Below are 27,307 nucleotides of genomic sequence, written 5' to 3'. Positions count from 1 at the left end.
TAGAGGGGAAATGAAATCTGTATCTTAGATGTCTGTATACTAATGCAAGAAGTATGGGGAATAAACAGAAAGAACTAGAAATACAAGTGAATAATCAAAACTACGACATAGTTGGAATCACAGAGACCTGTCAGGATAATACACATGACTGGAATACTGGTGTAGAAGGGTACAGCTTGTTCAGGAAGGACAGACAGGGGGAAAAAAGCGAGTAGGTGCTGTCTTGTGTATTAAAGATGCACACACTTGCATTGAAGTTGAGATGGAAACAGGAAGAGACTTGTACCACACATGCAGCTTTCAATATCTTGGTAAATATAAAAGGGGTAAAAAAAACCCAAGGGTGATGTCATGGAAGGGATCTACTGTAGACTACCTAACCAGGAAGAAGAGGTGGATGAGGCTTTTTTTTTTTAAAACAATTAACAAAATTATCCAAAGCACAGGACTTGGTGGTGATGGGGGACTTCAGCTACCCAGTCATCTGTTGGGAAAATAATACAACAGGTTACAGATTATCCAACAAGTTCTTGGAATGCATTGGAGACAACTTTTTATTTCAGAAGATGGAGAAAGTAACTAGGGGAGAGGTTGTTCTAGATCTTATTTTGACAAACAGGGAGGAACTGGTTGAGAATTTCAAGGTGGCAGGCAAGTTTCACCAAAAAAATTATTAGCAATTGGATGTCTAATACAGTGAATGTCAATGTAAATGGGGTACAATCCGAGGCTAAAATAGGGAAAGAACAAGTTAAAATTAGACAAGTTAGATGTCTTCAAGTCGGCAGAACTGGATGAAATACATCCTAGAATACTCAAGGAGCTGACTGACGAGATATCTGAGCCATTGGTGATTATCTTAGAAAACTCATAAAAGACAGGAGAGATTCCAGAGGACTGGAAGAGGGCAAATAGAGTGCCAATCCATAAAAAAGGGAATAAAGACAACCCAGAGAATTACAGACAAGTCACCTTAACTTAAGTACATAGAGAGAAAATGGAGCAAATAAACAATTAATTTGGAAACCCCTAGAAGATAATAAGGTGATAAGTAACAGTCACATGGATTTGTCAATAACAAATTATGTCAAACTAACCTAACGGCTTTCTTTGACAGGGCAACAAGCCTTCTGGAGGGGGGAAGTGGTAGATGTGGTATATCTTGACTTCATTAAGGTTTTTGATACTGTTTTGCATGATCTTCTCATAAACAAACTAGGGAAATATAGCCTAGATGGAGCTACTATAAGGTGGGTGCATAACTGGTTGGAAAACCATTCCCAGTCAAGCTGGTAAGGCGTATTGAGTGGGGTTCCACATGGATTGGTCTGCGTCCAGTTCTGATCAATATCGTCATCAGTGGATCACAAGCTAAATATGAGTCAACACTGTTGAAAAAAGCAAACAGCATTCTGGGATATATCAGCAGCAGTGTTGTAAGCAAGACACAAGAAGTAATTCTTCTGCTCTACTCCTTGCTGATATGGCCTCAGTTGGAACAGTGTATCCAGTTCTGGGCACCACATCTCAGGAAAGATGTGGACAAATCGGAGAGCAACAAAAATGACAAAAGGTCAAGAAAACATGACCTATGAAGACAGATGGAAAAAAATATGATTTAGATGCCAAGGAGGAGTAATTTAATCTTTCCTTTGGTTAAAATAAAGATTCAGCCTTAAAAATGTGAGCACATTTAATCCTAATGATGAACCTTACCTGTTGCCTCCCATACCACTTACGTCTGCCATCTGGTTGTAGCCTAAAAGGGCTCTGAGATTTGGGCCATGACATGATTTTGTGGAAATTTTGGGGTGAGGGCTGGTGCTGAGTGGGGGACTGTCGGGTAGGAGGGTCCCCCAACAGCAAGGCATTCAACTCTGGGCACCACTGGTTTCAAAGGCTGTGAAGCTGGCTCTGCAGGTCCTAGCAACAAAGGTTTACTTGCTTCAGCTGAGTACTGTGTGGGCAGAAGGACAGAGAATTACGAAAGGGCGGAGGTCTAGTTTGGCTGGGTTGGGGTGGAACATGGGGGGAAATTAGCAGAAAGTAGAGGGGGCTTGTGTAAATTGCTCTTTCCTTCCCCCTTCCCAGGTCTCTCACTGGATTTTTGCTGGGACTTTACCTCCCCTCACCTAGCCGTCCCAACCCACAAGGGGGTTCTTCATGAACCAATTAAAGAAATGCCCCATAGGTTGAGTAGCACTACTCTGAGCTATACTGCCTCTTATCATAACGCAGACATACTGCACTTCTTTGCTGTCAGGCAAAACTAACAGTGATACAAAAGACTACATAAGCACAAGGGTGCTGAAATAGATGTGGTGAGGGAACTATAATATTGAACTTTCTAGCATGTGTGCCATTAATGCTGTGTTTTGGTTGAAAATTTAAATAAATCCAGATTTTTTGCACTAATTTATTAAAAACATTTGGATATTGAAAGAGTCCACACACATTGTTTCAAAGCACTACATTGATTTTTATTGTCTCTAACTTACTTGCTCAGTGAAGGAAGGGCACACTATGCCCGAATTTAAAGAAATGGAGGCAGTAATACAGTGGGCAAATCCTCTGTGTTCCCAAATCTTTGCGTCTTCTCATTTTGACAGGTTTTATTTGCTGTGAAATTTAGAACTTCAATCCAGACAGTTCAAATTCCCTGTCCAGAGGTAGCAATGTAATCCCTTTTGACCAGGAAACCATACAAGTCTGCAGCTATGCAACAAAACATTCTTCCGGGGTATCACAGTGACACTGACTGTTTCACTGTAAAAGGCCTTTAGGAATTAGGCAATAAAGAATACAAGTGAAATGAGATTAGAATAAGCACAAACCTAAAGAGGATTTTAAAGAATCTACTTTTAGAATATGTTCATACTTCTGAAAGTCTTGACAATGAACGTACTGCAGCATATGCCATTTCAGACCTTGATTCACTGGTAGGAACATATGCTATATTTGATTCATAGTTTTAAAACCAACATTTCATTACATCACGATTACGTGTAAATTTGTATAGATTTATCTACGGAACCAAAGTAAAATTATGTTAATAATCCCTCAAGTTCTTGCCGATGGTTTTATATTGGGAATGGGACTTACTTGTTAAGTATTTTGGCTCTTTTAGCACTTGAAAAATTCTCCAGTTGTAGAGATTCTTGTGTAAGAAAAGCAACAGCCAGGTGGAAATAGTTGTTCCAAAGCTGAAAATCAGAGAGATGCCAAGAATAAATACTATTAAATCTCTTCTACACACCTACAAAACATCTTAAAATACATAATTTATGCACATAAATATTAATAGAAAAAACAGACATCACCTTCTTGAAGAGATCTTAGTCCATCTCCATACTGTTTATATTTTTAATGAAACAAAATGGTCCATTTACACAAAATCAAAGGCATTTTGATTATTCAAACACATGAAATATGAATACGAGCATGTGTATATGTTTTATATATATTTGACACACCCATAATTTCATGCATATATGAATGAGACTGTGTGTGTGTGTGAGTGTGTGTGTGTGTGTGTGAGAGAGAGAGAGAGAGAGAGAGAGATAGATTTAAGTTTACTGAATGTCTATTAAAGTCTGCTGAAGGACAGACAAGGTTGGCTGCTCCTTGTGCAATTATCTTTGGAAATACTTACAGGAAAACAAGTCTGGAAGGGACCTCCTGGGTCCTCGAGTCCAGTCCCCTGCTATCACAGGCAATCCCATCCCATCCCATCATCCCGTTCATAAATGTATCAAACTCCATCTTAAAATTAATTAGGTTGTTTGCTTCCATCACTACTGGAAAGCTGTTCCAGAACCTCACTCCTCTAATGATTAGAAAGCGTCTTCTAATTTACAGCTTAAACTTACTCATGATCAGTTTATACCCATTTGTTCTTGTGCCAATATTTTCCTTTATTTTAAATAATTCTCTCTCTCTGGTGTCCTCCCCGCTGCTCCGATGAACTTATGAAGAGCAATCATATCCTCTCTCTGCCTTCATTTTGCTAGGCTAAACAAGCCAAACTCTTTTAGCTCCTGTCCTAAGACAGATTCTCCATTCACCTGTTCATCCTAATCGCCCTTCTATGCCACTGTTCCAGTTTGAAGTAATCTTTCTTGAACTTGGGTGACCAGAACAGTACACAGTATTCCAAATGAGGTCTTATCAATGCCTTGTAAAATGGCATTAACACTCCCCTCTCTCTACTGGAAATACCCTGCCTCATTTGTCCTACGATCACATTTGCCTTTTTCATGGCTACATCACATTGGTGCCTCATAGTTATCCGATGATCAACTAATACATCCAGGTTCTTCTCCTCCTCTGGTATTTCTAACTGATGAGCCTCCAGCTTATAGCAGAATTTCTTGTTATCAGTCCCTAAATGCACGAACTTGCACTTTGTACTATTAAATTTCATCCCATTCCAATCCTCTAAGTCAGGCAGTTCTTCCTGTATAATATTCCTATCCTTCCCTGTATTGATTATGCCTCCCCACTTCATGTGATCAGCAAGTTTCATTAGCACACTCCTCCTTTTTGTGACAAGGTCATTAATGAAAGTGTTAAATATAATCAGTCCCAAGACTGATCCTTGAGGAACTCCATTAGTAACTATCAAAAGAAGTTTCCTATAATGAATCTCAACAAATCACAACACTGTAATAATGTTAACAGTCTCCAGCCCGCATTCCACTGTGTGTGGCTACCTCAAAACTTGGTTTCAGAGAACCATTGCCAGTGTTTGCTCCTATTGATACACTATCCACTGCAGACCTCAAAGCATTTTCCTATGTATTTTTTGAAGCACTCTGCATACTTACAGAGCTCTATAATAATAAAATAATTAAATAATAAATAAATAAAGTGCGTGCATTTATCTGATTAAAAACTAAATTTATATGCAAATTAGGTATGGCCCTCAAGCTCTTGGGAAGTTGCCAACAGGTCTCCCAGCGCTGCAAAGGTTATGCAAGATCAGTGTATTTATTTTCACGGTGGCAGACATAATGTACAGCTTACTTATTGGAAATATAATGTTTTCAATACTCTATAAAAATATTTAATCAATTTTTAAAAGTCTCTAGGTGACACGAACAAAATAAATTAGTTTGGTCTGGTATCTCTTATAGTATCTCCTAAACCAGAGCAAGGGAGAGGAGGGAAGGAGTCCAGTTATAGCTCACTAGTTCTCTGGGCTAGCTCCAGATTCAACATGACATTCAGCAGCCCCCAGGGTGCTCTAAGTGATGCCACTGGCATACGGTTTTTAATGGGTCCTATGCTAGTAGAGGATCAGGGCCGCCCAGAGGATTCAGGGGGCCTGGGGCAAAGCAGGGGAGCTGTGGCGCTTGTACTCACTCAGCAGCGGTCCGGGTCTTCGGCAGCATTTCAGCGGCGGAGGGGGGGGGGGGCTTTAGTTGCGCCGCGGCTTTGGCAGCACTGAAGGGCCCCCCGCCGCCGAAATACCGCCGAAGACCTGGACCGCCGTCGGGTGAGTACAGGCACCGCAGCTCCCCTGCTTTGCCTCCCTTCCCTCTTCCCCTCCCCCGGGCAGCCCTGTAGAGGATAGGCATAGATGAACTCTGCTCTGTCACACCCTCTACCTGCCTTCCCCATACCAGGAAGGATGGAGTGCTACAGGTGGGGGACCCAGCTGTGGCATGTTTGTGCCAGCAGCGAGTTCTCTGACAGCAGAGAGCTGCACATTGGTGACCAGATTATGGCCCTTTTGCACTGTTGCTGTAAAGAGAATCTGGCCCACCATGTTATACAGGCTTTGTTGACTGAACAGTGGAAATGATGGTTCCACACTGAGAAACCCTGCAACGGATCCTCAAACGTTTAAATCTTGAAGTGTTAGCTGATCTCAATTGTCAAGACAGAACAAAAGCAGAGAAGCAGTCTTTAAGATAGCCAGGCCCCAAATCACCGCAGAGCTCTACAGATCAATAGTTATATACTGAATTAAGTTGAAAAGAGTGGACTTGTTACTCCACACTAACTCCCTGCATGGACACTTTTACTGTGCACTAAAAGTTCCTTTGTGTGCATTAGCTTAATACACTTTGGAAATATACAAAGCTAAACCACCTCAGGGCACCCTTTGTGCACAGTAAGAGTGTCACATAGGGAGTTACTGTTGACTAGCTAGTGCACTCTAAATTCACACCCTAGCTTACTGAGCACTAACTTCCCCGTGTGTCTACATCCAAACCTCAAACTCAGGCAGACACTAGTAAAATTGAGAGACTTTACTGTCCGAGTCTGATGAAAAGGTAACTTAGGGTTGAGTATCTTCAGCATATTGATGGAAGAGCAAACCAAACTATCTCACCATATCTCCTAGTAATTTCACAGTAGCAGGAGGATGAATTCACAGAATCCTGCAGTATTCCTCATAGGAGAATTCTTGGAGAAGAGCTGGATCATCTCAGAGAAACTAATGGAGACACCCAATGTGCCACTGCCATCTATACCTACACGGGCTCACAGCCAAAACAATTCCTTGTGGTGAACACTCATAGGCAGATGAGAGATTTTAAAATAATCAGCAAGGACATTTTTCTATTGTTCTTTACCCAGAGATCATTTACCAACCAGACCAGGACTGTCTAGGACAGTCATGTCATAAATCAAATTGAAATAGGTCCAGGAAATCTGAGATCACTAGATAATACCAGAGCTACCGCACCACAACATCCTGAATAACACTTGTTTACATGAGAAAGTTGCATTGATTTTAACCTCAGGTGTAATTTTATATTAATGTAATGAACTGGGACAAAACAGTGCGTGGACACGCTTATTGTGTAATGAATGGTTTATCTTAAACAGATTCCTATACTATTTAAAATGAACTGAAATAAGGGTTGTTTAAACCAAAATAGGGGCATTCACACAGCCTTTTACTCCAGTTTAACTAAATTGGTTTAAAAAGTATACCGTAAGTTAAATAGGTGCAACTTTCTCATCTAGGCAAGGCCCAACTTTCCATCAAAATGGAACATGAGAGCAGGGCTGTAATGAGGACGATCATCAGTATCAAGACATGGCTTGATGGCCTCAATAATCACTTCTTTGAGATACCCTGGAATCTTGCCCTCAAAATTTGTTTACCTTCTTTTTCTAATAACAGATCCACTGTTTTTAGTACCTGAAAGGTGCATGGCTCCAATGAGTAGATTTCACTTGAAGTTCTTTAAATAGCTCTGGAAATTCAGTAGGTCAGGTTGACTGAAACTCCATGTTGTAGTTGTGCCTTCTCTCACACCCCACACATGCAAAACTGCCAACTGCAGAAGCAGCGAATTTGGCCCATATATGAGATTTGCCACAAATTAGGCAGAAATCTGCTCAGAGCAAGAAACACTTAACTCTGATTTCAACTACAGACAACCTAGATTCACCTTGCTGTTTACCACCCAGAACTGTTCTACTGACTGAGACTTCATAGATGCTAGGGTGGAGAAGAAGGAATTTTTCTTTGCCTACATTATGACAATGCCATAAGAATATAATGTGATAATTCAGAATAAAAGTATGATTTCCACTACGGACATGTTAGTCTCCTCTTTTCACCTTTCATCTGCTGCAATGTCATTTGTGACTTGTCTCCTTGCAACTAAACCTACCAAAATTAACTAAATGAAAATGAGTGTCACACATGGCAGGCCACGGCATTTCCAACACTGAACAGGATTTTTCCTGTTACTCAAAATAAGAAGCAGTCTTTCCGTCACACTGCTTCATGTGCTCACACAGCAGTTTTCCAGGCAAGGAGAAAGGCAGTGGAGTGAAACTGACTAGGACCACCTGGAAGAAATGATGTGTGAGTTCAACACAATCAGTGCTAATAAGAAAGGGACTGGGAAATACTCAGGCCTTTAAGGCTTTGTGATGATTTTGAGGAATAAGATATGGGGAAGGGTTCTGGGGCCCTTCACTTTCAAAAGAAAAAAGGACAATTTTAGCATTTGAGCCATTTCTTGTTGTAGGGAAGAGAAGACCACTGAGAAGGGAATTGGCAGAACAGATTTAACAAGCCAAGAAAAAAATGTACAATTCAAAAATAGAAGAAAACTAATTAATTAATAAAAAGGATTATAAAGAAATATCAAAGGTGATATTTCTTTATAATCCTTTTTATTAATTAATTAGTTTTCTTCTATTTTTGAATTGTACATTTTTTTCTTGGCTTGTTAAATCTGTTCTGCCAATTCCCTTCTCAGTGGTCTGCTCTTATAAAGAAATATCAAAAGTGAGCATGTGTGTTTGTATGTGTGCATGTATTGTATGTATATGAGAAAGAGCTAGGCAGACAACCTTAGGGAAGAACAAAATAGACTGCAGAGTCGAAAATAAGCAGGGGCAAAACAGAAAGAATCAGAAAGTAAAACATGTTGGAAAAGAAAAGATGGAAAACACAGAAACTGAATATTACCACATGACTTCTTGATTACTAAACTACAATGATACAAAATCAGTGCAGCACATATTACATGGATTCAAAACTAATGAAATTATATGTCTCAAGATGTAATTATAAATGGAGATCATCCTCAAGTGGCTGTATTTCTAGTGAGGTCCAACAGGGATCAGTTCTTTGCCCTATGCTATTTCACGTTTTTATTAATGGCCTGAAAGAAAACACATAATCATCACTGACAAAGTCTGCAGATGAGACAAAGATTGGGGGGAGTACTAAACAATGAAGAGGACGGGTCACGGACAAAGAGTGATCTGGATCACTGAGTAAGCTGAGCTCAAGCAAACAAAGTGTGTTTTAATATGATGAAATGTAAAGTCATAAATCTAGGATCAAGAAGGTAGGCCATCCTTACAGTTTGGGGGACTCTATCCTGGGAAGCACTGACTCAAACAGATTTGGGGGTCATGGTAGATAATCAGTTGAACATGAGCTCACAGTGCAACACTGGCCAAAAAGGGCTAATGCAATCCCTGGATATATAAATGGGTAATATAAAGTAGGAGTTGAAAGGTTATATATTACCCTATGTATTTGGCACTGGGGCAACCACTAATGGAATAGTGTGTCCCATTTCTGGTGTCCACGATTCAAGAAGGATGTTGATAAATTGGAAATGGTTCAAAGAAGAACCATGAGAACAATTAAAGGATTGGAAATCATGTATTTTAATGATTGAGGTCTTTTGGGTCTGTTTATTTTAACAAAGAGAAGGTTATGTGGTGACACAGCTTATAAGTACTGTACCTTCATGGGGAACAACAATTTGATAATGGACTCTTCAGTCTAGCAGACAAAAGTACACCAAGATCTACTTGAAAGAAGTTGGAGCTAGACAAATCCAGATTGGAAATAAACAGCAAATTTTTAAGTGAGGGTAATTAACCATTGGAACAACTTACCAAGAACTGTGGTGGATTTTCCATCACTTGCAATTTTTAAATCAAAACGGGCTGTTTTTCTAAACAGATATGTTCCAGTTCAAACACAAAGTAATTCAATTAAGTCATATGGCCTGTGTTGTACAGGAGGTCGGACTAGATGATCACAATCCCTTCGGGACTTGGTCAATGAATCTATGAATGATGTCTGATGCCATTTCTAAAGCAGTCCATTGTTTCCACAAATACACACCTAAATAGAAAGGAAGATGCAGCCTTGTGCCAAAGTCAGAGGGCCACCTAAATCTGAAAGTTTGCAGCCCTCAGATGACATTCTGGAGACCCAACAGGATACCTCTAAATCAGAATATAGCTTACAGTGCTTCCATCCTTAATTGAGGAATGCAACTACATCCCCAGTTTTTGAGCCCCTGGCCCGTGCTTCTCATACTCACCTGACAGTTTGACTCATTAAAATTGTTTATAATCTTCTCAAAAACTGAATTATTTTTAAATTTAATGGGATCCTGTTGTAATTTAAGTTTCAGATGGGCCTCAGTTGCAAAGTTTGCATCTGGATATTTAAACATACTCAAACCCCAGGACTGGTAGTTATGGTATAGCCATTATAGGCTTGTGCCTAATTCCCCAGCTCCTGGAATCATGTGATTAGATCAAAATAGCATCTTTTATTTTTGCAAGTAAGTTTCTTGCCCTCATGATTGGGAAGAAAAGCTTGAAATTTGCATGACTGATGCAGATATGTCTATCTGAGTCTGGAGACAGCCTGAAACAATGGCTCTAAAATGGTGACCTACTCCATGCACTTCAATGGAGTGTTAACTCCAAGACTGAGTTCTGAGTTAACTCCAAGTTCTGGGCTACCCCACCAACAAAACACCAGCAGAGAATGTTGTTCATGGCAGGAGGAAAGGGAGTGCTATGGCTTGGCCCAGCTGCTCAAACAGATACACCTCATCTGCTGGGGTAAGTAGCAAGAAGCCCTATGTGCTGCCACCCCTCCTTCTCCAGGGGTGAAAGGAATCTGCTGCCACCCCTACTTCTTCTGAGGGGAGGGGGAAGCTACCTCCCTTGTTCCCACTCCTAAAACCCTGGAATAATTTAATCTGGCTCTTAATCTCAGAAATCATTGCTATTCAAATCCAGGCTTTTGGCTCAACCTGGCTCGAGAGAGATGGGGGGACAGGCCATGACATTTGGATCTGGATGCCAGTTTCCTCAAAGTACAGAGGTGTTTGGGTTATTTGTTTAGTTCAGCATGTCACAGAAGACATTGTATAAATTCAGCGTTCACGCTCCAAGAAAGAGATGCATAACAACAAATAGAAAATCAAAACTATTGGTTTGTACCTGAAATTTATTAAAACATTAACATTAGTACCAAATATACTGTTTATATTTTCTCTTACCTGTAACTCAAAGTTGGCTTGGTCAAGAAATTTTTTGTTTAGCATATCTGCATACTGATTAATTGCTCGCAGGAAGACTCTGAAAGATCAAGAGAAAATTACATAATTACACACTTATACTTTGGCACCTTTGTAAGTTTGGCATCGCAATTAGATACAAATCTGAGACGATCTGGAAAGTGAAAGCTGTAGCAGTTATTTGAAAAGCAGTGTGATCTCACCACTGTTAAGCATACAGAATTATATGCAGACGTTCTCAAAATTAATCATGTAAATTAGCATATGCAGAATAAAAGAAACAGAAGCAAATGTTTTGGATAAAATCACTTCTCTTTAAAATACCACAAGATAATCAAGTGAACATTAAAAATTCATTTCATTAACAAAAAGTGCAAATTAATTACTTTTTAAAGTCCCAGTGTTTTAATGTTATATATTTAGCATTAAACTGTATCTTAACTATTAGTTCAGGCAAGACACATTTTAAACTAATTATCAACCATTCACCATCTTACTTATGGGCCAGTGGCCCAAAATACATACGTTGTGCTTGAGAAAAATGTTTTGAAGTTGTCTAGTCCTAGACTCTGCTTTAAAATGATAAATTAGGACCTGTATCAACTTACTACTTTTCTAAAACAAGAAACTTCTCAAGTAGTAGGTGGTGTTGAGAAGCTTTAAAAATAAAAAGCATTTAAGTAGAATAAGTATGTCTCTACATAGTCTTGGTGTCAAAGAATAAAACATATTATTCTTTAGCCTCTTGGTCTCTACTTTTGAGACAAGCATTATCTTCCATCTGTAAATTGCTTAATTGATGCTATTAGACTGTCAAGCTAAACCCTGGGTAAAGGAACATGTCCTTTGAGCAGACTGTACATACTGTAGATTTTATTACTTTTCAAGGCATGTGCAATAATCAAGACCAGTCACAATGCCTTTTTCTAATGGCCTCTCTCTTTTGCACAATAGCAATCTGTCAAGTAAAATCCACATTAGGATACAGATAATAAACTTAATTACCTTTTCTATATTTCAACAGCAAGCAACAGAAAATTTAAGACACTAAAGTTAGGGACACATGATGTATTGGCTGCTGGAAATATCTTTCACAGGAATTAAGAGTCTTACCTACATTTGAACAAAATGAAAGATCCCTTGTCTTTGCCACATCTCTCTCACAATTAAGGGAAACAATCCCCCAGTTGCACGTACACAGCAAGATAGGAAAGGAGTTTGTATATAGAGACTACCTGCTTGCATTTACTTAATTTCTTAAGACATTCGGATACCATTGTGATGAGCATGGTACAAATACCTATACCTATAGACAGACAGATACCTGCTGTAGCACTTAGAAATTTAAAGAAAAGGTATGACGGTGCATGGGCGGGAGCCTTATTACAGAGTCAATTATGCCTAAAAACTAGAGTGATAATCCATTTGCCTAATAATCTTTAATAATAGAATAAAGTGCAAAATTACTTTTGTTATTCTTCTTTGGTCTTACACTAAACTCTTCTTCTCCCCTTTTTATATGTACATATTTTGCAGTATTACCCTAGTATTTCTCAAAAAACAAACAAATATATGTATGTGCATCCCTAGCATGCACACATGCACTGGAGGGTTTGCACAAACATGTATGTCTGCATTAGCTATCTTTGTCAGCATATACATTTTGAGATCAATTTATTTAATGGATTTTACAAGTAGGATGAATTTAGTGTACATTGAAAAGAAAACCGGAGAGACACATAATATGTATTTAGATCTTACGGTGATTCAATTACTCTGATGTGATATATGCAAAGACTGATTACCTTTCCAAATAATTTAATTATGTTGCCTCAAGATATCGCCATAATGGATTCAATGTGATCCATCTAATTAAGCTTTGGAAGAATTTCAGGACTTTACAGACAAATATTTTCTTAAAAATTTAAGGTTCATATTTTACTCTATGCTGATTTTAGTACATAAAAATAATAATTAATGAACAAATTGACTACTGAAAAGCAACAAATTATTATATTATATACACACACACACTTGACTGTATATAAACTTTTAATTAGAAAGTTGTGATTTTGTATTATTGTTTGTGTATTGGAGCTGTAAGGATAAAAAATATTGTCTATAAAATATGTATTTATGAGTAAACTACCAAATGAATTAGGTGATGGGAAAGATCAAGGCCCCAATCCTACAAGTAACAATGTGCAAATGAACCCTATACTCATGAAGAGCCTCACTGAATTCAATATAACTTGCAGGATCAGGGCTCAAAAGAACAGCATAATCTATGTAGAAAACAGGTCTGTTTGCAAAGCACAATAATACACATAAATTACTTCCTACAGTTCATTCATACCAGAGTAAACATTCACTTATGGTGTCAGAACTATTTAACGTTAATCGGTAATCCTACTAGAAAAAAAGGGTTTTTCTGTTTGGAAGGTGCAACTTGTGTAGACACAGCCTTTTTGGTAAAACTATTTTATTATAAGTTATAATTCACACTTTAGTTCCCAACAGATGTCAAACCAGATAAAAATTGAAAGGAAAACACTTTAGAGGAAAAGCTTTTGTAGAGCTGTGTAGGAGGTTGCAAAGAAATGTTAAAACACCTTTGCTACATAAATCAACGGTCTGGACATTATCAGAGTGAGTTACGTGACATCAGTTACGTGAGTCCAAGCTCCACAATTCAGAACTGGATTGTGATTAATACTGTGTTGAGTGGAAGGGTGCAGTGGGGTTGAGTTCATATCTTGCAATTTAATTCACTCCATTATAGAAGCAAGATCACTTGCATGAGCTGAATATGGAGTATTTGGATCTGGATTCTTTATGCAGGCTGGTCTCTAACGATAATGTTACAAAAACAGCAAAGGCCTGAAATGCTGCTCTCTAACGTCAAAGACATCCTTGTGATCTCCAGGAGTTCAAGCTTTGCTCTTAACTCTGAACTTATTATTATTTCTAATTTGTATAGAGCTCAAAATGCATTAGGCATTTTAGACAGAAAAATAAGGCTAGGTCCTTCCTGGGCACATTACAATGAGCAGACAAAGAGGGGAACAATACAAGGCAGTGTGACCCATCAGTGGAATGGGGCACACTCCATGTAGTTCACATAGGGTAAAGCTATCCTGGAAGAAGTGTGTTTCAAGATGGACTAGAAGAAGAGGATGGAGCCACAGCAGAGAGGGTCAGGGAGAGCATCAGAGAAGCAGGCCAGAAGAAGTGAGTGAAGTGAGGACACAAAGGGGGAGTTCATCAGGTGGCCTGGTCAGAGGGAATGGTCCTGGATGGAAACAGATATGTGTGTGTGTGGGGTGAAGTGGCAAGGTAGTATAGCAGTGTAAACTTGTCCCGGTACGTGATGGGAAGCTAATGAAGGGACCAAAGGAGGACAAGGCAAGAACTTGAATATTTCCTTGCTTTTGTGGCTTTGACTATTACCTTCAGAATGTGAAAGGATTTTTTTTTTTCTGGTATGACTTTAAAAAAAAAGAAACAACAAAACTATTAACCCTGCCTCTCCCTCATCACTATGGACAAAGCTCTGGTAATCTGTAATTGAGATTAATGCAAACCACTCCCCTCTGTCTTTTCTCATTCTCATTCCTTTCCCATTTCAGCTGATCCAAAACACGTACAAAAGACCTTTCTTTATGACCCTGACTGACTTTCTGGCCTCTCTGAAATCAACTGGAGTTTTTCTATTAGCGTTAATGGACCAGGACTGCATCCCATGTCTCCGAATTATACTGATTCTCTTCACTGGCTCCAACTTTTCTTCTGCAGGACATTCAAGCGTGTCCTGTTCACAAATAATAGAATGGATTTATTTCAAACTTTTCAAAAATAAATCAGCTTTTGGATTGAGGGGAAAAAAAAGGAAACTTTTAAAAAAAACTTAGAAGCAAATGAAAATAGCGGCTATAATGAAATCAAGTTCCAACCTTAACCATACTGCTTGCTCCAGCCTGTCTCTTAGATACCACTCTTTGCTTTTTTGTAAAATTGTAAATGAGTTTACTTTTGTTTGCTGACAAACGTTTTTGTACACAAACACAAAAATGGCTGGCAGTAAACAAAAACGTTAAGTTTTAAGCTAAAAATAGGAAATTTAAGGTTACTTTTTCCATTAAGGTAGCAAATTTAAAATAAGAGACAAAATGTGAAAGTTAAGCTTCACACTATACGTAACTGTGTATCTTTATCAAATGTGGGTATACACAGACTTTATACATATATAAAATCATCTTGGCCAAAATACCAGCCAACTGAGAGAGAAGGAGGGAGAGAGAAGTAAATTTAGACCTGGTTGACCCACAGAGTTACACCAGTGTTATTTTTAATCAAGTTAGTTAAATTGGTACAACTTTGTGTTTAGACACACTTAAGTCTATTTAAACTTGGTTTATATTGGTCTAGCTTGCCCTAAGGGCAGCCAGTTGTAAAACAGTAACTGTGTCCACACAGAGGTCCCCTGTAATTAAACTGGAACAAGCTGCATGTAAGCAAGTACTGTACATAATTGAGACCTACTGCCCTTATATCTAGCATTTTGTTTTGTGTCCCATCTCCTGACCCCAAGTATTGACCAGCTCAAAATTGACTAATCTTCTTGCTGTCGTGTCTCAATTGGATTGTTTTAGCCTTTGATCCTGTTACCATCTTAACTTCTTTCTCCTCAGCCACCTCCTTATTTATTTATTAAAGTGTTGCCATTTTCTGCTATGCCAACACCCTTTTTGGAAGTAGGATTTCTTCGGCTGATGTCAGACAAAGCCCAGAGATCTTAGGATGCCTAACATGGAGTTGCAAAAGAGAGCTGCTGCAGCAACTATTAAAGGACTAGAGCTGTCTGGAAAATGACAATTCCATTTCAAGGCAACTTTCAAGATTTCAAAATTTGTTTTTGTTCCACATTGGAACAAAACCAAAACTTCTAGAGCATTCATTCATTAAATGGAATTGTGTCAAAATGTCTGTTTTTGGATCAAAACTGGAGCTCTTCGATTCAAGACGGAAATACTGACTGAACCTTTACTGTGGTATAGTTGAAGGTTGATGATGGCAGATATTTAGCATAAAGCTATTCCAGAATACAGTACTGCATAATGAAAAGCAATATCTGCATTGCAATAAAAGTAACATCCACCCTGAATAATTACAAGTTAATTGAGCAAAGGGGAAGTTAGAAAGGGGAATAATCAGAAACCAATTTAACTGCTATAGCCTCCTGGCACAATTAAAGTTACTAAAATGACATTTGTTACAATCAAGCCCACAGCACTTTCTAGCATGTCTGTTACTGACTGTTTGGTGCCAATAAAACACAAAATTTTTGATGATACATTATCTGATAAAAGGAGGAAAAGATCTAACTTTGAGTAGAAATACTGAAACCAAAGGTAAATTTTGTTTCTTATTAAACTTGGTATGGGTTAGAGGATAGTCAAATTCTGCCAAATATTTCTAGGTGTATTTTGGCTGACCATAAAATGAATTTGCTTCAGTCATACTCACATATGTGTTTGTTTTTCACAATGCATTCATCAATGCATGTGATACTTGCATGAATGCTCACAGAAAGTGAAAGTGTTCAAAACAGAAGTGATCTATTGCATAGGGTGGAATGCTATTTGGTACAGCAGGGTCACTGGGGGCCTTATTCACCATTGCATTACTTCTGTTTTACCTAGGTGTAAATCAATTTTGCAATAGACTTACATAAATATGGGTCATAAAATTGCAGTGGTATATTAGGATTGCATTCTCCAAAACCCCTGAAGACAGCCTTAGTAGAGAGGCAATTAAATAAGCCAGGCAAGGATCTGACCACAGATGTCACAGCTAGGACCATGAATACACATGCAATTACTTTGTGTGAATGTGATGTGGAAAATTAACTTGCAATTCTGCACCAAGACAGTGCTTTTTTACAGTAGTCTAACTCTTCTAGGACTGATGTCTCAGGTAGAGTCTGTGTGAGCTAGAAAGGAAAAAGTTAATAATTTTCTTAAAAAAAAAACCCTAATTCTGCTTTTCTGTTCTCCTCTCCATGGACTGCTATAGCTCCCTGAGAGCTTTAAAGCTTCACTGCCTTCTTCAAGTCCTTCTCCTGATTTTATGAGTTAAACTTATCCAATCAGGAATCAGAAACAATACAAATAATTATGTGATTTATGTGTCCCATTTCAGCTAACCAAAGAACTTTAAAAGCCCCAAAGAACTTGAAAATGAATTTGCCGCTTGATGCATGTGGAAAGACCCTTGCACCCATATATAGTTCCATGGATCCCAGTGGGATGCCTACGTGTATCAGAATGCAAAATCTGCTTAAAAGACAAAAATATAGATGAAGGATAGGTAAAAAGATGCAGCTTCCAAGCAAAGTGATTGGAGGTTTGGCACACAATTAATCTCTGTGTGGGTTTTTTTCTTTATTTAGTAATGTCATCCTTCTCTTCTTCCATTCTCTTTTACATTCATTCAGGGTGCCCTGACTTGCTTAATCACCAAGGTTTTAAAAAGTCCTTATTCTCTGCCTTCTCTTCACTCAGTCCCTTTTATCCCATGGGGGTTTGCACGAGTATAGGGGGAAAGAGTGTAAGTCACATAATGCTGTAAGAGTGTAAAACATCTAATTCACTCTGAGCAACACTCTCTGTCACACACGTCAAACCCACCAAAAATCCAACAAGTAATTGTGAAGAAAGGATGTATGTGAGCAAATCATAATCCTCATACAGACATTTCATAAAAATGACAAAGCTAATTCGTAGAGGACATTAGTCACTGCAGATTATTTAGTTAAATATAGTTTGGGATTCACAATTAAATTGGAAAGCCCAACATATTGCAGTATTTCTGATATTAAAACAATTTAAGCTGCAAATACTCCTCTCTCAATAAATGCGTTACCCAAAATGACAACACCTCTTCTAGATAGTGAAAAAAAGAGTGACAGATTCAATCACCAGAGCACAATTATCCAAATAACCATACATGGACTCAGCCATTTTATTATTTGGGTCTACTTGAGAATTCTGTGAATGAGAGGGAGTTTAAAGTCAGGTTACAAAAGGCACTGTTATGAGGTCACCAATTAAGTTAGATGGAAGGATAATGAATGCTTTATTTCAGCTGACCAACCTTCCAGTTCATCATCAACCTTTACCTTTTGAGCTTTGGCATCTTTGGAAGTCAGATGAAGGGCTGGTCTACACTGGGGGGGAGGAGGGGATGACGTGACTAACGTAGCTGAAGTTGACGTACTTAGATCTACTTACCGCAGTCTCTTCAGTGCGGTAAGTCGATGGGCTGATGCTCTCCTGTCGACTCTGCCTGTGCCTCTTGCCCTGGTGGAGTACCGGAGTCGATAGGAGAGCGCTCAGTGGTCTATTTATCGCGTCTAGACTAGATGCAATAAATCGACCCCTGCTGGATCAATCGCTGCCCATCGATCCAGCAGATAATGTAGACAAGTCCTAAGAGTCAGATACCTCCTTTCTTGGTACATTTGAGATGAAACTAGAGCAAAATAAATAAGAGTGACCAGAACCTCACTAAAGCATAGCATTCTCTTTTCCTTGAAAGGCTACAATCATATATAAATACAAGTAAAAACTATTGTTTTTAATCAGGGCTGCCCGGGGTGGCGGGGGGAGACGGACACACAAGTGGTGCAATTTGCCCCAGGCCCCGCAGGGGCCTCACGAGCCCTGGCCTGGCGGCGGTCCGGGTCTTTGGCGGCATTTCGGCAGCGGGGGCCCTTCAGTGCTGCCGAAGATGTGGAGTGACTGAAGGCCCCCCCCCACAGTCGAAATGCCCCCGAAGACCCGGACCACTGCTGGATGAGTACAAGCGCCGCAGCTCCCCCGCTTTGCCTCAGGCCCCCTGAATCCTCTGGGTGGCCCTGTTTTTAATTTCAATCATTTTTTTCTTTTCAGTAAGCTCAGAAATTCTAAAAATCAATAAAGTGTGAATAATTTAATCGACTTTATGAAGCACACTTAATTCTGAGCAACTTTTTACTTCACATATAAAAAGCTCTATTAAAACCCATATTTTAATATACTACTGTATAATGGTTTTATTCATGGCAATGTACACAGTACATTGATTCTCTGTTTACCTTGCCATCAACGTGGACAAAAGATGTAGTGATCTGATGCAGTATTAAATATTTACATGTTTTAGCAGTATCCAAGTTTTATGATAAAAAGTTGCTCACTGATATCTTTATTGTCATAGGTTGGAGAATGGGAAACCATGGAAAGTGGGACACCACATGGAGGTCTCTCTGCTGTTGTGGAAGCAATCACATGAGGGTTGTGTCAGTCCCCAGCACTCCCCAGAGCCAGAGAGACCATCATACCTATCACTTTGCTCTATCCCCCACCACCTGAATAACAGCAGCAGAGGAGATAGGAATTTCCAATTCCTCCAACTTTCCCCCCAGAAGGACCCAGCCTAGGCACCAAGCTAAGGGTTTGTCTACATACTTTTTTTATCCAGTTGTCTTTGTGTCAAAATTATAAGAGTTTACATTTTTAATAAGCATCCATTTGTATATGTTACAACTGGCATATTTGCAAATTGTTGAAGGTGGTTTTCTGCTGATAAATGCATGGGAATAAGCTATACCATTATAAACACCCGTATACTGGTATAACAGCATCCACACTATGGGGTTGTACTGCTTTTTAATCGGTTTCTAAACTGATACAGTTAAAGTGGTGCAAAAACCGTATGTAGACAAACCCTTAGCTTGGTGCCTAGGCTGGGTCCTTCTGGGTTGGTGGGGGGAAAGTTGGAGGAATTGGAAATTCCTATCTCCTCTGCTGCTGTTATTCAGGTGGTGGGGGATAGAGCAGAGTGATAAGTATGATGGTCCCTCTGGTTCTGGGGAGTGCTGGGGACTGACACAACCCTCATGTGATTGCACCACTTTAACTGTATCCGTTTAGAAACCGATTAAAAAGCAGTACAATCCCATAGTGCGGATGCTGTTATACCAGTATTCGGGTGTTTATAATGGTATAGTTTATTCCCATGCATTTATCAGCAGAAAACCACCTTCAACAATTTGCAAATATGCCAGTTGTAACATATACGAATGGATGCTTATTAAAAATGTAAACTTATAATTTTTACACAAAGACAACTGGACAAGGGACATCAAATCAAAGGCAGAATTTACTTGCTAAAAACCTAAAACAGGTTTCAGAACCTGGCTGTGGGTCTGTGAAACTGAGCTAGGGAAAATGTGAAAAATCATACATCTCTCTTCTGTTTAAAACTACCTTCCAGGAAGAGAATGCTATAACTGACTCACGCATTCCCTACGTAGATCTGACCCAAAGCCTAATGAAGTCAACGGAAATGAGCTTCAATAAGGCCTTCGGCATTCGAAGATTAGCATAGGGAATAGCGTAGCTGAAGATGACATATCTTATTTCGACTTACCTCCCGTCCTCATGGCGCAGACTGTGACCTGACATGCTAAATTTCACGCCAGAGAGAATTTTTCTGACTGAGTCATAAAAGCTTGGAAATAGGGTTTTATAATGGAAATGCGACTTTTAAAGAATTGTAAGCCAAGGCCATGATATTAGGAAACTGGGATCACTTTAAGGTGATACTGTAAGTTTGGCTTTCCAACATTTTTTCAACAAATGCATATTCTACAATACAAAGCTAAGCTTGTAGGCACAGGGCTCAAAGATGGCCCCATCCAGCTGTCAGGTGGGTGCCAGCTCAGACCTGGCCCCCCCACAACCTGACAGCCCAAATGTCAGCCAAGTGGTGGAGCTCAATTTCACAGCAGGGAGCCTAACAGCAGTGAAACTGACATTCTTGTCAGTTTCATGGCTACTGTTATTTCACTTTTCAGATCAGGTTCTGGCTGTCAGCCCATGGGGGGCTCACAGTTGGAACCCTCTGACCCCTGTTCTGATGTGGGGCTCACAGTTGGGAGCCCTGCACCGGGATTACAGTTTAGGCTGTCAGTCCTGGGGGAAAGGAGCATGCCCACTGTGAGTCCTGTTGCCAGAGCTGACAGCCCGGAGCTCCACTGTCACCACCTGGTGAGAGATGGAGGGTGGGGAGGAAGGACAAATATTTAGTTGGGAATTGGTCCTGCGTTGAGCAGGGGGCTGGACTAGGTGACCTTCTGAGGTCCCTTCCAACCCTGATATTCTATGATTCTATGACAGTTGGGCTTGGACTCTCCTCTCCCCCAGACCCTCACTGGGAGGCAGTAGTGGGGCTCCGGGTTGTCAGTGCCCGGGGGTTGGGGGGGGGAAAGGCTTCAGCTGTTAGCCCCTGTAGGGCTGACAGCCAACAGCCGATGTAAGTAACTACACTGACATAAGCACTATGTCTCTCTCACGGAGGTGGAGTTATTATGTTGGTGTAGGCTATGTCTGCACTGCGTACCCTACAGCGGCACAGCTGCCAACGAAATAAAACCTCCCCCAATGGGGAGTTCAGCTGTCTTATATTTCATAGCAACAGAGTAAAATAAAAGTAAGAAAAAGGTTGTGTACAATGTGCTGAGCTATATCAAAATGCAAAAGTCTGCTGGATATTCAGGTAGCTATATTTCAAGAAGATACTAAGAGTTGCTGAATTTGTGTTCTATCACACCTGTTAGAAATTATTACCATTCCAAAGGTTGCGTATTAAAGTACAATTCAGCTAGTTATTGCAGTGTTAGAATCAGTAAGGCAAAAGATGCTTTTTACTAGTGTCTTGCTTTGGGAGGAAACATTAAGTTCTAGAAAGAGACATAACTGAAAAAAAATGAATGAACTCATGCACATTGCAGGAATGTGAACTGTAGGCAAATTTCTCAACAACGCATAAGAGTTCTAACTAGGAACTTGGCAAGAAGTTTTCAAATACGTTGCCGTACCTCATAGACTATCCCCTCGGTTTTCTGCTGACAGTACAGTATTTTGTAACTTTAAAATTTCTGATGATACATAGACTTGAATAAATGTAAAGCTTACTCAAGATAATTATGGATAAATACAACACGTTTAATGAAATCATTTTTCCATGTCCCAAATTATTTGATATTTCCATCAATGTTACAATCAGCTGTTAAGGCAATTGCTGATGACTGAATAAAACATGTAATATAACTGGAAAAAGTCATTCTTTATTCTTTCAAGCATTCAAATAACTTGTCAGATGTCCATCATAAAGTGCTAATAAGGTGCAACAGAATAATCTGCAGATGAAGGAGGCGTCAAAAGGTCAGTTTAACACCACTTCAGTGTTGTTAGATATAAATTAGGTATGCCTCAGCAGCAATTTAATTCCCTGGAAAGGTCTCTTTCTCTCTCTGTTACCAAGACAGTAAAGCTAATCATGAAGTCAGATGGGCAAAAAGTTTCGCAGTGAAAGCTAGCTAAAAATAATTTTGTTCTCAGCCCCAGATCTTTGATGCAAACAGCAGGGAAATGAGGACAGAGAGTTTACTAAACTTAAACACACAGGAGGAGAGCTACCTGCCCATCACCCAGATTCTCTTATACCAGGCATTTAGGTGGTTCCAATACAGGGGTCCAGGGCTCCTACCAGACAACCCATAATGTGGGGTAGGCTCTCCTCAGCCTACTTCCCAGGACTCAGGCTGGAGGTGGGGGACAAAGGGTGCACAAGGGTAGGGACCTCGGCCCACAAGGTCTCATCATATCCCATGAGCCCAAGGCCCACCAGCAAAATCCCAGGCCTTTTATCGTTGGGTACCAATCATTTTATACTTTTAACCGCACTGGAAAGCAGCCACAGGGGCACCAGTGACGAGCTTGGTCACAGCCCACTCAGCAATGCTGCCTGGTATCACAACTCCTGCCCCATTCATTTCTTCACTTTCCGTAGCCATATGTCAGTGTCTCCATCTGAGAAATGTAGACAATCATCCCTGAAAAATGCAGGCCAATTATGACAGACAAACAGCCAGAGAGACACATACATACACAAAGAAATCCCCCCAAGTGGTATAAAGATTCAACCCTCAATATAATGGAAGAGAATGATACGATTGTTCAGACAAACATACAAACATACAAACAGATCTACTTTGTTGGTCTGAGAATGCTTGTTCTTTAAATGGATCACTAATGTTGGTAAAGTGGAAAACCTTACTGCAGCTTTAGATAAGCTTGTTTTGATCTAAACAGTGGCAGGTTGTCATATTTTAACATGAAACATTACATTTTTAAAAGGCACTGGTGTGTGTAGAGAGAGGAAGAGGAGACATGGGGGAGGAGGAAATACTGGTTAGCATGCAGAGAGCATTGGTTGCACATGGTTTAATTTGAACTGTTAATCCAGGGCTAACACCAGTGTTGGTGCTAGCCTGTAGCAAAGAGGCAGGACAGGCTACATTTCTTGGCAAGAATAAGTGCCATCTAGTCCAAGCTTCTGGCAGTCAGAGGTTTAGAGACACCCAGAGTATGGGCTTGTATCCCTGACCATCTTGGTTAATATACTACATGAACTGATCTAATTCTTTTTTTAATCCAGTTACACTTTTGGCCTTCACAACATCCCATGGCAATAAGTTCCACAAGTTGACTGTGTATTCTATGAAGAAGTACTTCCTTACGTTTGTTTTAAACCTGCTGCCTATTAATTTCATTGGGTGACCTCCGGTTCTTGTGTGACGTGAAGGAGTAAATAACATTTCCTTACCCACTTTCTCCACACCATTTATGATTTTACAGACCTCCATCATATCTCCCCTCAGCTGTGTCTTTTCCAAGCTCAACAGTCCCAGTCTTTTTAATCTCTCCTCATGTAAAAGCTGTTCCATATCCCCTAAGAATTGTTGTTGCCCTTCTCTCTACTTTTTTCCAATTCAAACATATCTTTCTTGAGACGGGACAATCAGAACTGCATGCAGTATTCAAGGTGTACCAGTGATTTATATAGTGGCATTATATTTTCTGCCTTATTATCTATCCCTTTCCTAATAGTTCCTAGCATTCTGTTTGCTTTTTTGACTGTCACTGCACATTGAGCAGATGTTTTCAGAGAACAATCCATGATGACTCCAAGATCTCTTTCTTGAGAGATAACAGCTATTTTAGGCCCCATCTTTTTATAGGTACATTACTTTACATTTATCAACAATGAATTTCATCTGCCATTTTGTTGCTCAGTTTTGTGAGATCCCCTTGTGGCTCTTTATAGTCAATTTTGGACTTAACTACCTTGAGAAATTTAGCATCGTCTGCAAACTTTGCCACTTCACTGTTTACCCCTTTTTCCAGATCATTTATGAATATGTTGAACAGCACTGGTCCTGGTACAAATCATTGGGGGTAAAGGACATCAAGCAATAGGGGATAGGTGGGAGTGGAGGGGAAGGGTGGGTAAAGGAAAGGACCTGTCTTGTGGGCAGGAGGGGTAGTTGTGGTAATGTTAGGGAGAAGGAAGTGTTTGAGCAGGGGGAATCAGGTTGCTGCAAGAGCTCAGAGTGCCTTTGAAGGTGGGGATGATGTAAGGTAAAAAGAGGGTTGAGAAACTAAGAAGCATTTACCAAAGACAAATGTACCCGTTTGTCCTCAGTGCTAAGGATCCTGAAGCCATACCCTATCAGAAACGTACAAATTGTGATGAATCTACATTTTGGGTGGGTTTTTTCCTATAAGTAATGTATTTTTATTTAAAAAAGGAGTTTGCAAGGAGCATAAAAGCTAAGTAATTGCTAATATTCCAATTTGAAGAACAGTTTTTTAAAAAATGTTTGGTTTTATCATCATATTAGCAATAATCACTCAAAATATCGCAACATGGAGAAAACAGAATGAAACTGTTTGCCAAGGAAAAGAAATACTTGTCACTGATTTTGTTAGTAGCATAATCCAATTTGTGTCCAGTGATTATTGTTTTTCTTTGTTGGATGTGAACCTCGGAATAGAAGGTAAAAGTATCTTATTGGGAAAAAAAGCTCAAGGTTGCATTCTAATTGTGGGCCTGACCCTGCAAACGCATACTACCAAGCGGACTTCTTTACTACCATAATATTTGGTAGCAAGTCTCTGGGCTTGGCAGTGAGCGTTTGCATATTTGGACCCTAATGAAACACCCATGGTTGGCCTGGGTGGCAGGACTACAAAATTGTAGCGTAGAAGTTCCGGCTCAGACTAGAGCCCAGACTCTGGGATCCTCCCCCTTTACTGCGTCTCAGAGACCGGGCTCCAGTGTGAGCCCAAACCTTTTCACTACAATATTAAAGCCTTACAGCCCAAACCTCACAAGCCCGAGTCAGCTGACCAGCACCAGCCATTGGTATTATATTGCAGTGTACATATATCCTAAGACTGCCCAATGTAATTGTGCCGTTTTGATAAAGAATTCCATTTTCAAGCAGGTGTTTGCCAGTTGAGTTCATCTCACATACCCCGTGATAAAATGATAGCTTAAGTCTTAATATTTGGAAGAATCATCTCCTCCCATGAGGAAACGAAGAGAAGCTTCAGATTTTTCATCTCCTTGTGTAAGATTTGAACTGAATCCTACTGCCAGTTAATCACTAGATATTTCAGGTGAGTAATTACCAGGTGCTACATCAAAGTTCTTCCTCTTGCATTTTCTCCTAGTATCTCAAATACTTCATATAACTTTGTTACTGCTCCCTTAATTTGAGATTAAGGAAATCAGCATTCCTTTGACAGGCAGATTCCTTGAGCAATCATTTCAATCGCTGATATTTATTTTACTTAGTTCAGAAAGGCTAAACAGTGTCTGAAGGGCCAAAATCCATGTGCTGTTATGTAAAAACCTGACTTTATACATTGTTTAAAGAAAAACACTTGCGTACTAGTTATATGTTACGTGTTAACCTGAAACCATGAGCAGAGACATTATGTAATCTTTGACTATTGCCTACTGTGCTTATCTTGTCTTACTGCTAGACCTATCGAGGGGCTCAGGACCACTCACCCCATCACTTCCCTCCGCCTAGGAAAAATCCATATAATCCTTTGTAATCAATTGATTGGCAGTGTCTCTGAGCCTAATAAGCAAAGTGACACTCTGCCAGCGCTGTGCATAATAAACCCACGTGCTTGAGCCTACATGGTGTCCATTTTGTTTCCTTCAGTTTCCCAGATAAAAATGATCTGTCCTATAGTTATAGGAGAGTGTAATGAAACTGATTAAATGAGAATATTTGTTTGTTATTTCACAGACCATTCTATATTTAAATGGAATTTTCCCAAAAGTTTAGACATGTTTCTGAGGCTCCAGATTTAGAAAGAACATCTTCCCTATTAAAAACGGTGTGTTCGTCAATTAGCTAACCGAAGGTAAAATCCTAGTGAAGACAAAGCAGTCTGTAGTTTTAGTTTGTCGATAGGTTGAGTTAAAGACTATAGGGGAGTTTAGCATTTATCGTGACCTGCTAACTCATGTGAAAACTACAAACTGCCTTGTCTTCACTAGGATTTTACCTCATGTTAGTTACCACATATTAGCTAAGTTGAATTATGAACACGCCTTTGTTTTAAGTGAAGACAAGCCCTTCGGGGTGATGTAATATATTTTGAAAGGGAAATAACTGGAGGGGGAATTTAGATGTCACTATATGAGTGTCCCCAATAGAGTTGTGAAAATTTGATTATGGGTATGTCACATTTGACTTTCATTTGGTTAAGTTGTTTAAATTAATTTTCTAGGCATTTATGCTGGAAGATATTAAATTCCATTCTCTTTCCAGATTTTGACTGTCATATCTGAAAATGTATACGGCACATAAGAACTGTTCTACAAAAGAAGAAACACATGCAAAAAAGATTTATCCCCAAAGCTTTCTAATCTCTCTCCAGAGCCTTCTGAAGTGCAAAGCTACAAAGTGCCAGCTGGTAACACAGTCGTTTTCTAGTGGACTGTGGGTTTCTTTGTTAAAGTTGAGAAAATATTGTCTCCAAATGGCAAGTTACTTGGATTGATAAATCTTACTGCTAAATCCAGTAGCATGAAACCTGATCCTGTAAGCTCTCTCATGCCGCACTCTTAAGGTTTCTCCTTTTATTGTTTATTGCTGCCCCCCAAATATAATATAAATTGATTAAAACAAACATTTTGAAAAGTATTGGAAATTACCTTGCTTCTGCAGTGTAGATATGATTTGCAAGAAACCATTTCTTGGAACACTTTGAGCTTGAAACTTTGCTCCAGGTGGCTGAGCTTGCAAGACTGTTATAAATGGTTGTAATGGTGGCTGCAACATCTTGGAATAAGTCTTAATCTTAGGTCCTACTAAACCACAGCCATCTAGAATGTTTTCTGTTAAATGTGGACATGAGGAAACAGCTTGTCAGCTGCACTGGTTCTCCTAATGCCATCCAACATGCAGCACCGTGCATTTGGAAATTACCCAAAAACTCCAACAGTGCTAGGAACTGTAAGATTGGGATTTCATAAATCCCACAATGCACTGACATCGAAGATGAAAGTCACAC

The 27,307-nt window shown here is 39.6% G+C and overlaps 1 protein-coding gene and 1 long non-coding RNA gene across 3 annotated transcripts in view; one reads left to right on the top strand and one right to left on the bottom strand.

Annotated features, from left to right (window-relative positions):
- DOCK1 (dedicator of cytokinesis 1) overlaps positions 1 to 27,307 on the bottom strand; it is a 521,945-nt gene that overhangs the window by 120,651 nt on the left and 373,987 nt on the right. For both annotated transcript variants that reach the window (XM_039480741.1, XM_039480742.1), the window contains exons 30-31: positions 10,803 to 10,881; positions 3,103 to 3,203 (exon numbers count right to left, since the gene is read on the bottom strand). In XM_039480741.1, coding sequence (XP_039336675.1) covers positions 3,103 to 3,203; positions 10,803 to 10,881 — 180 coding nt within the window. The remainder of the gene's footprint in view (positions 1 to 3,102; positions 3,204 to 10,802; positions 10,882 to 27,307) is intronic.
- Positions 21,071 to 26,888, top strand: LOC120368570. The gene is made up of 4 exons (XR_005582648.1): positions 21,071 to 21,176; positions 22,004 to 22,087; positions 25,216 to 25,390; positions 26,563 to 26,888. It is a non-coding gene; the product is annotated as an uncharacterized LOC120368570 (long non-coding RNA).

Source organism: Mauremys reevesii, linkage group 7 (assembly GCF_016161935.1).
Source record: "Mauremys reevesii isolate NIE-2019 linkage group 7, ASM1616193v1, whole genome shotgun sequence".
Lineage (NCBI taxonomy): Eukaryota > Metazoa > Chordata > Testudines > Geoemydidae > Mauremys > Mauremys reevesii.
The sequence above is the reverse complement of the archived record's forward strand: the minus strand, read 5'-3'. Positions and strand labels throughout refer to the sequence as shown.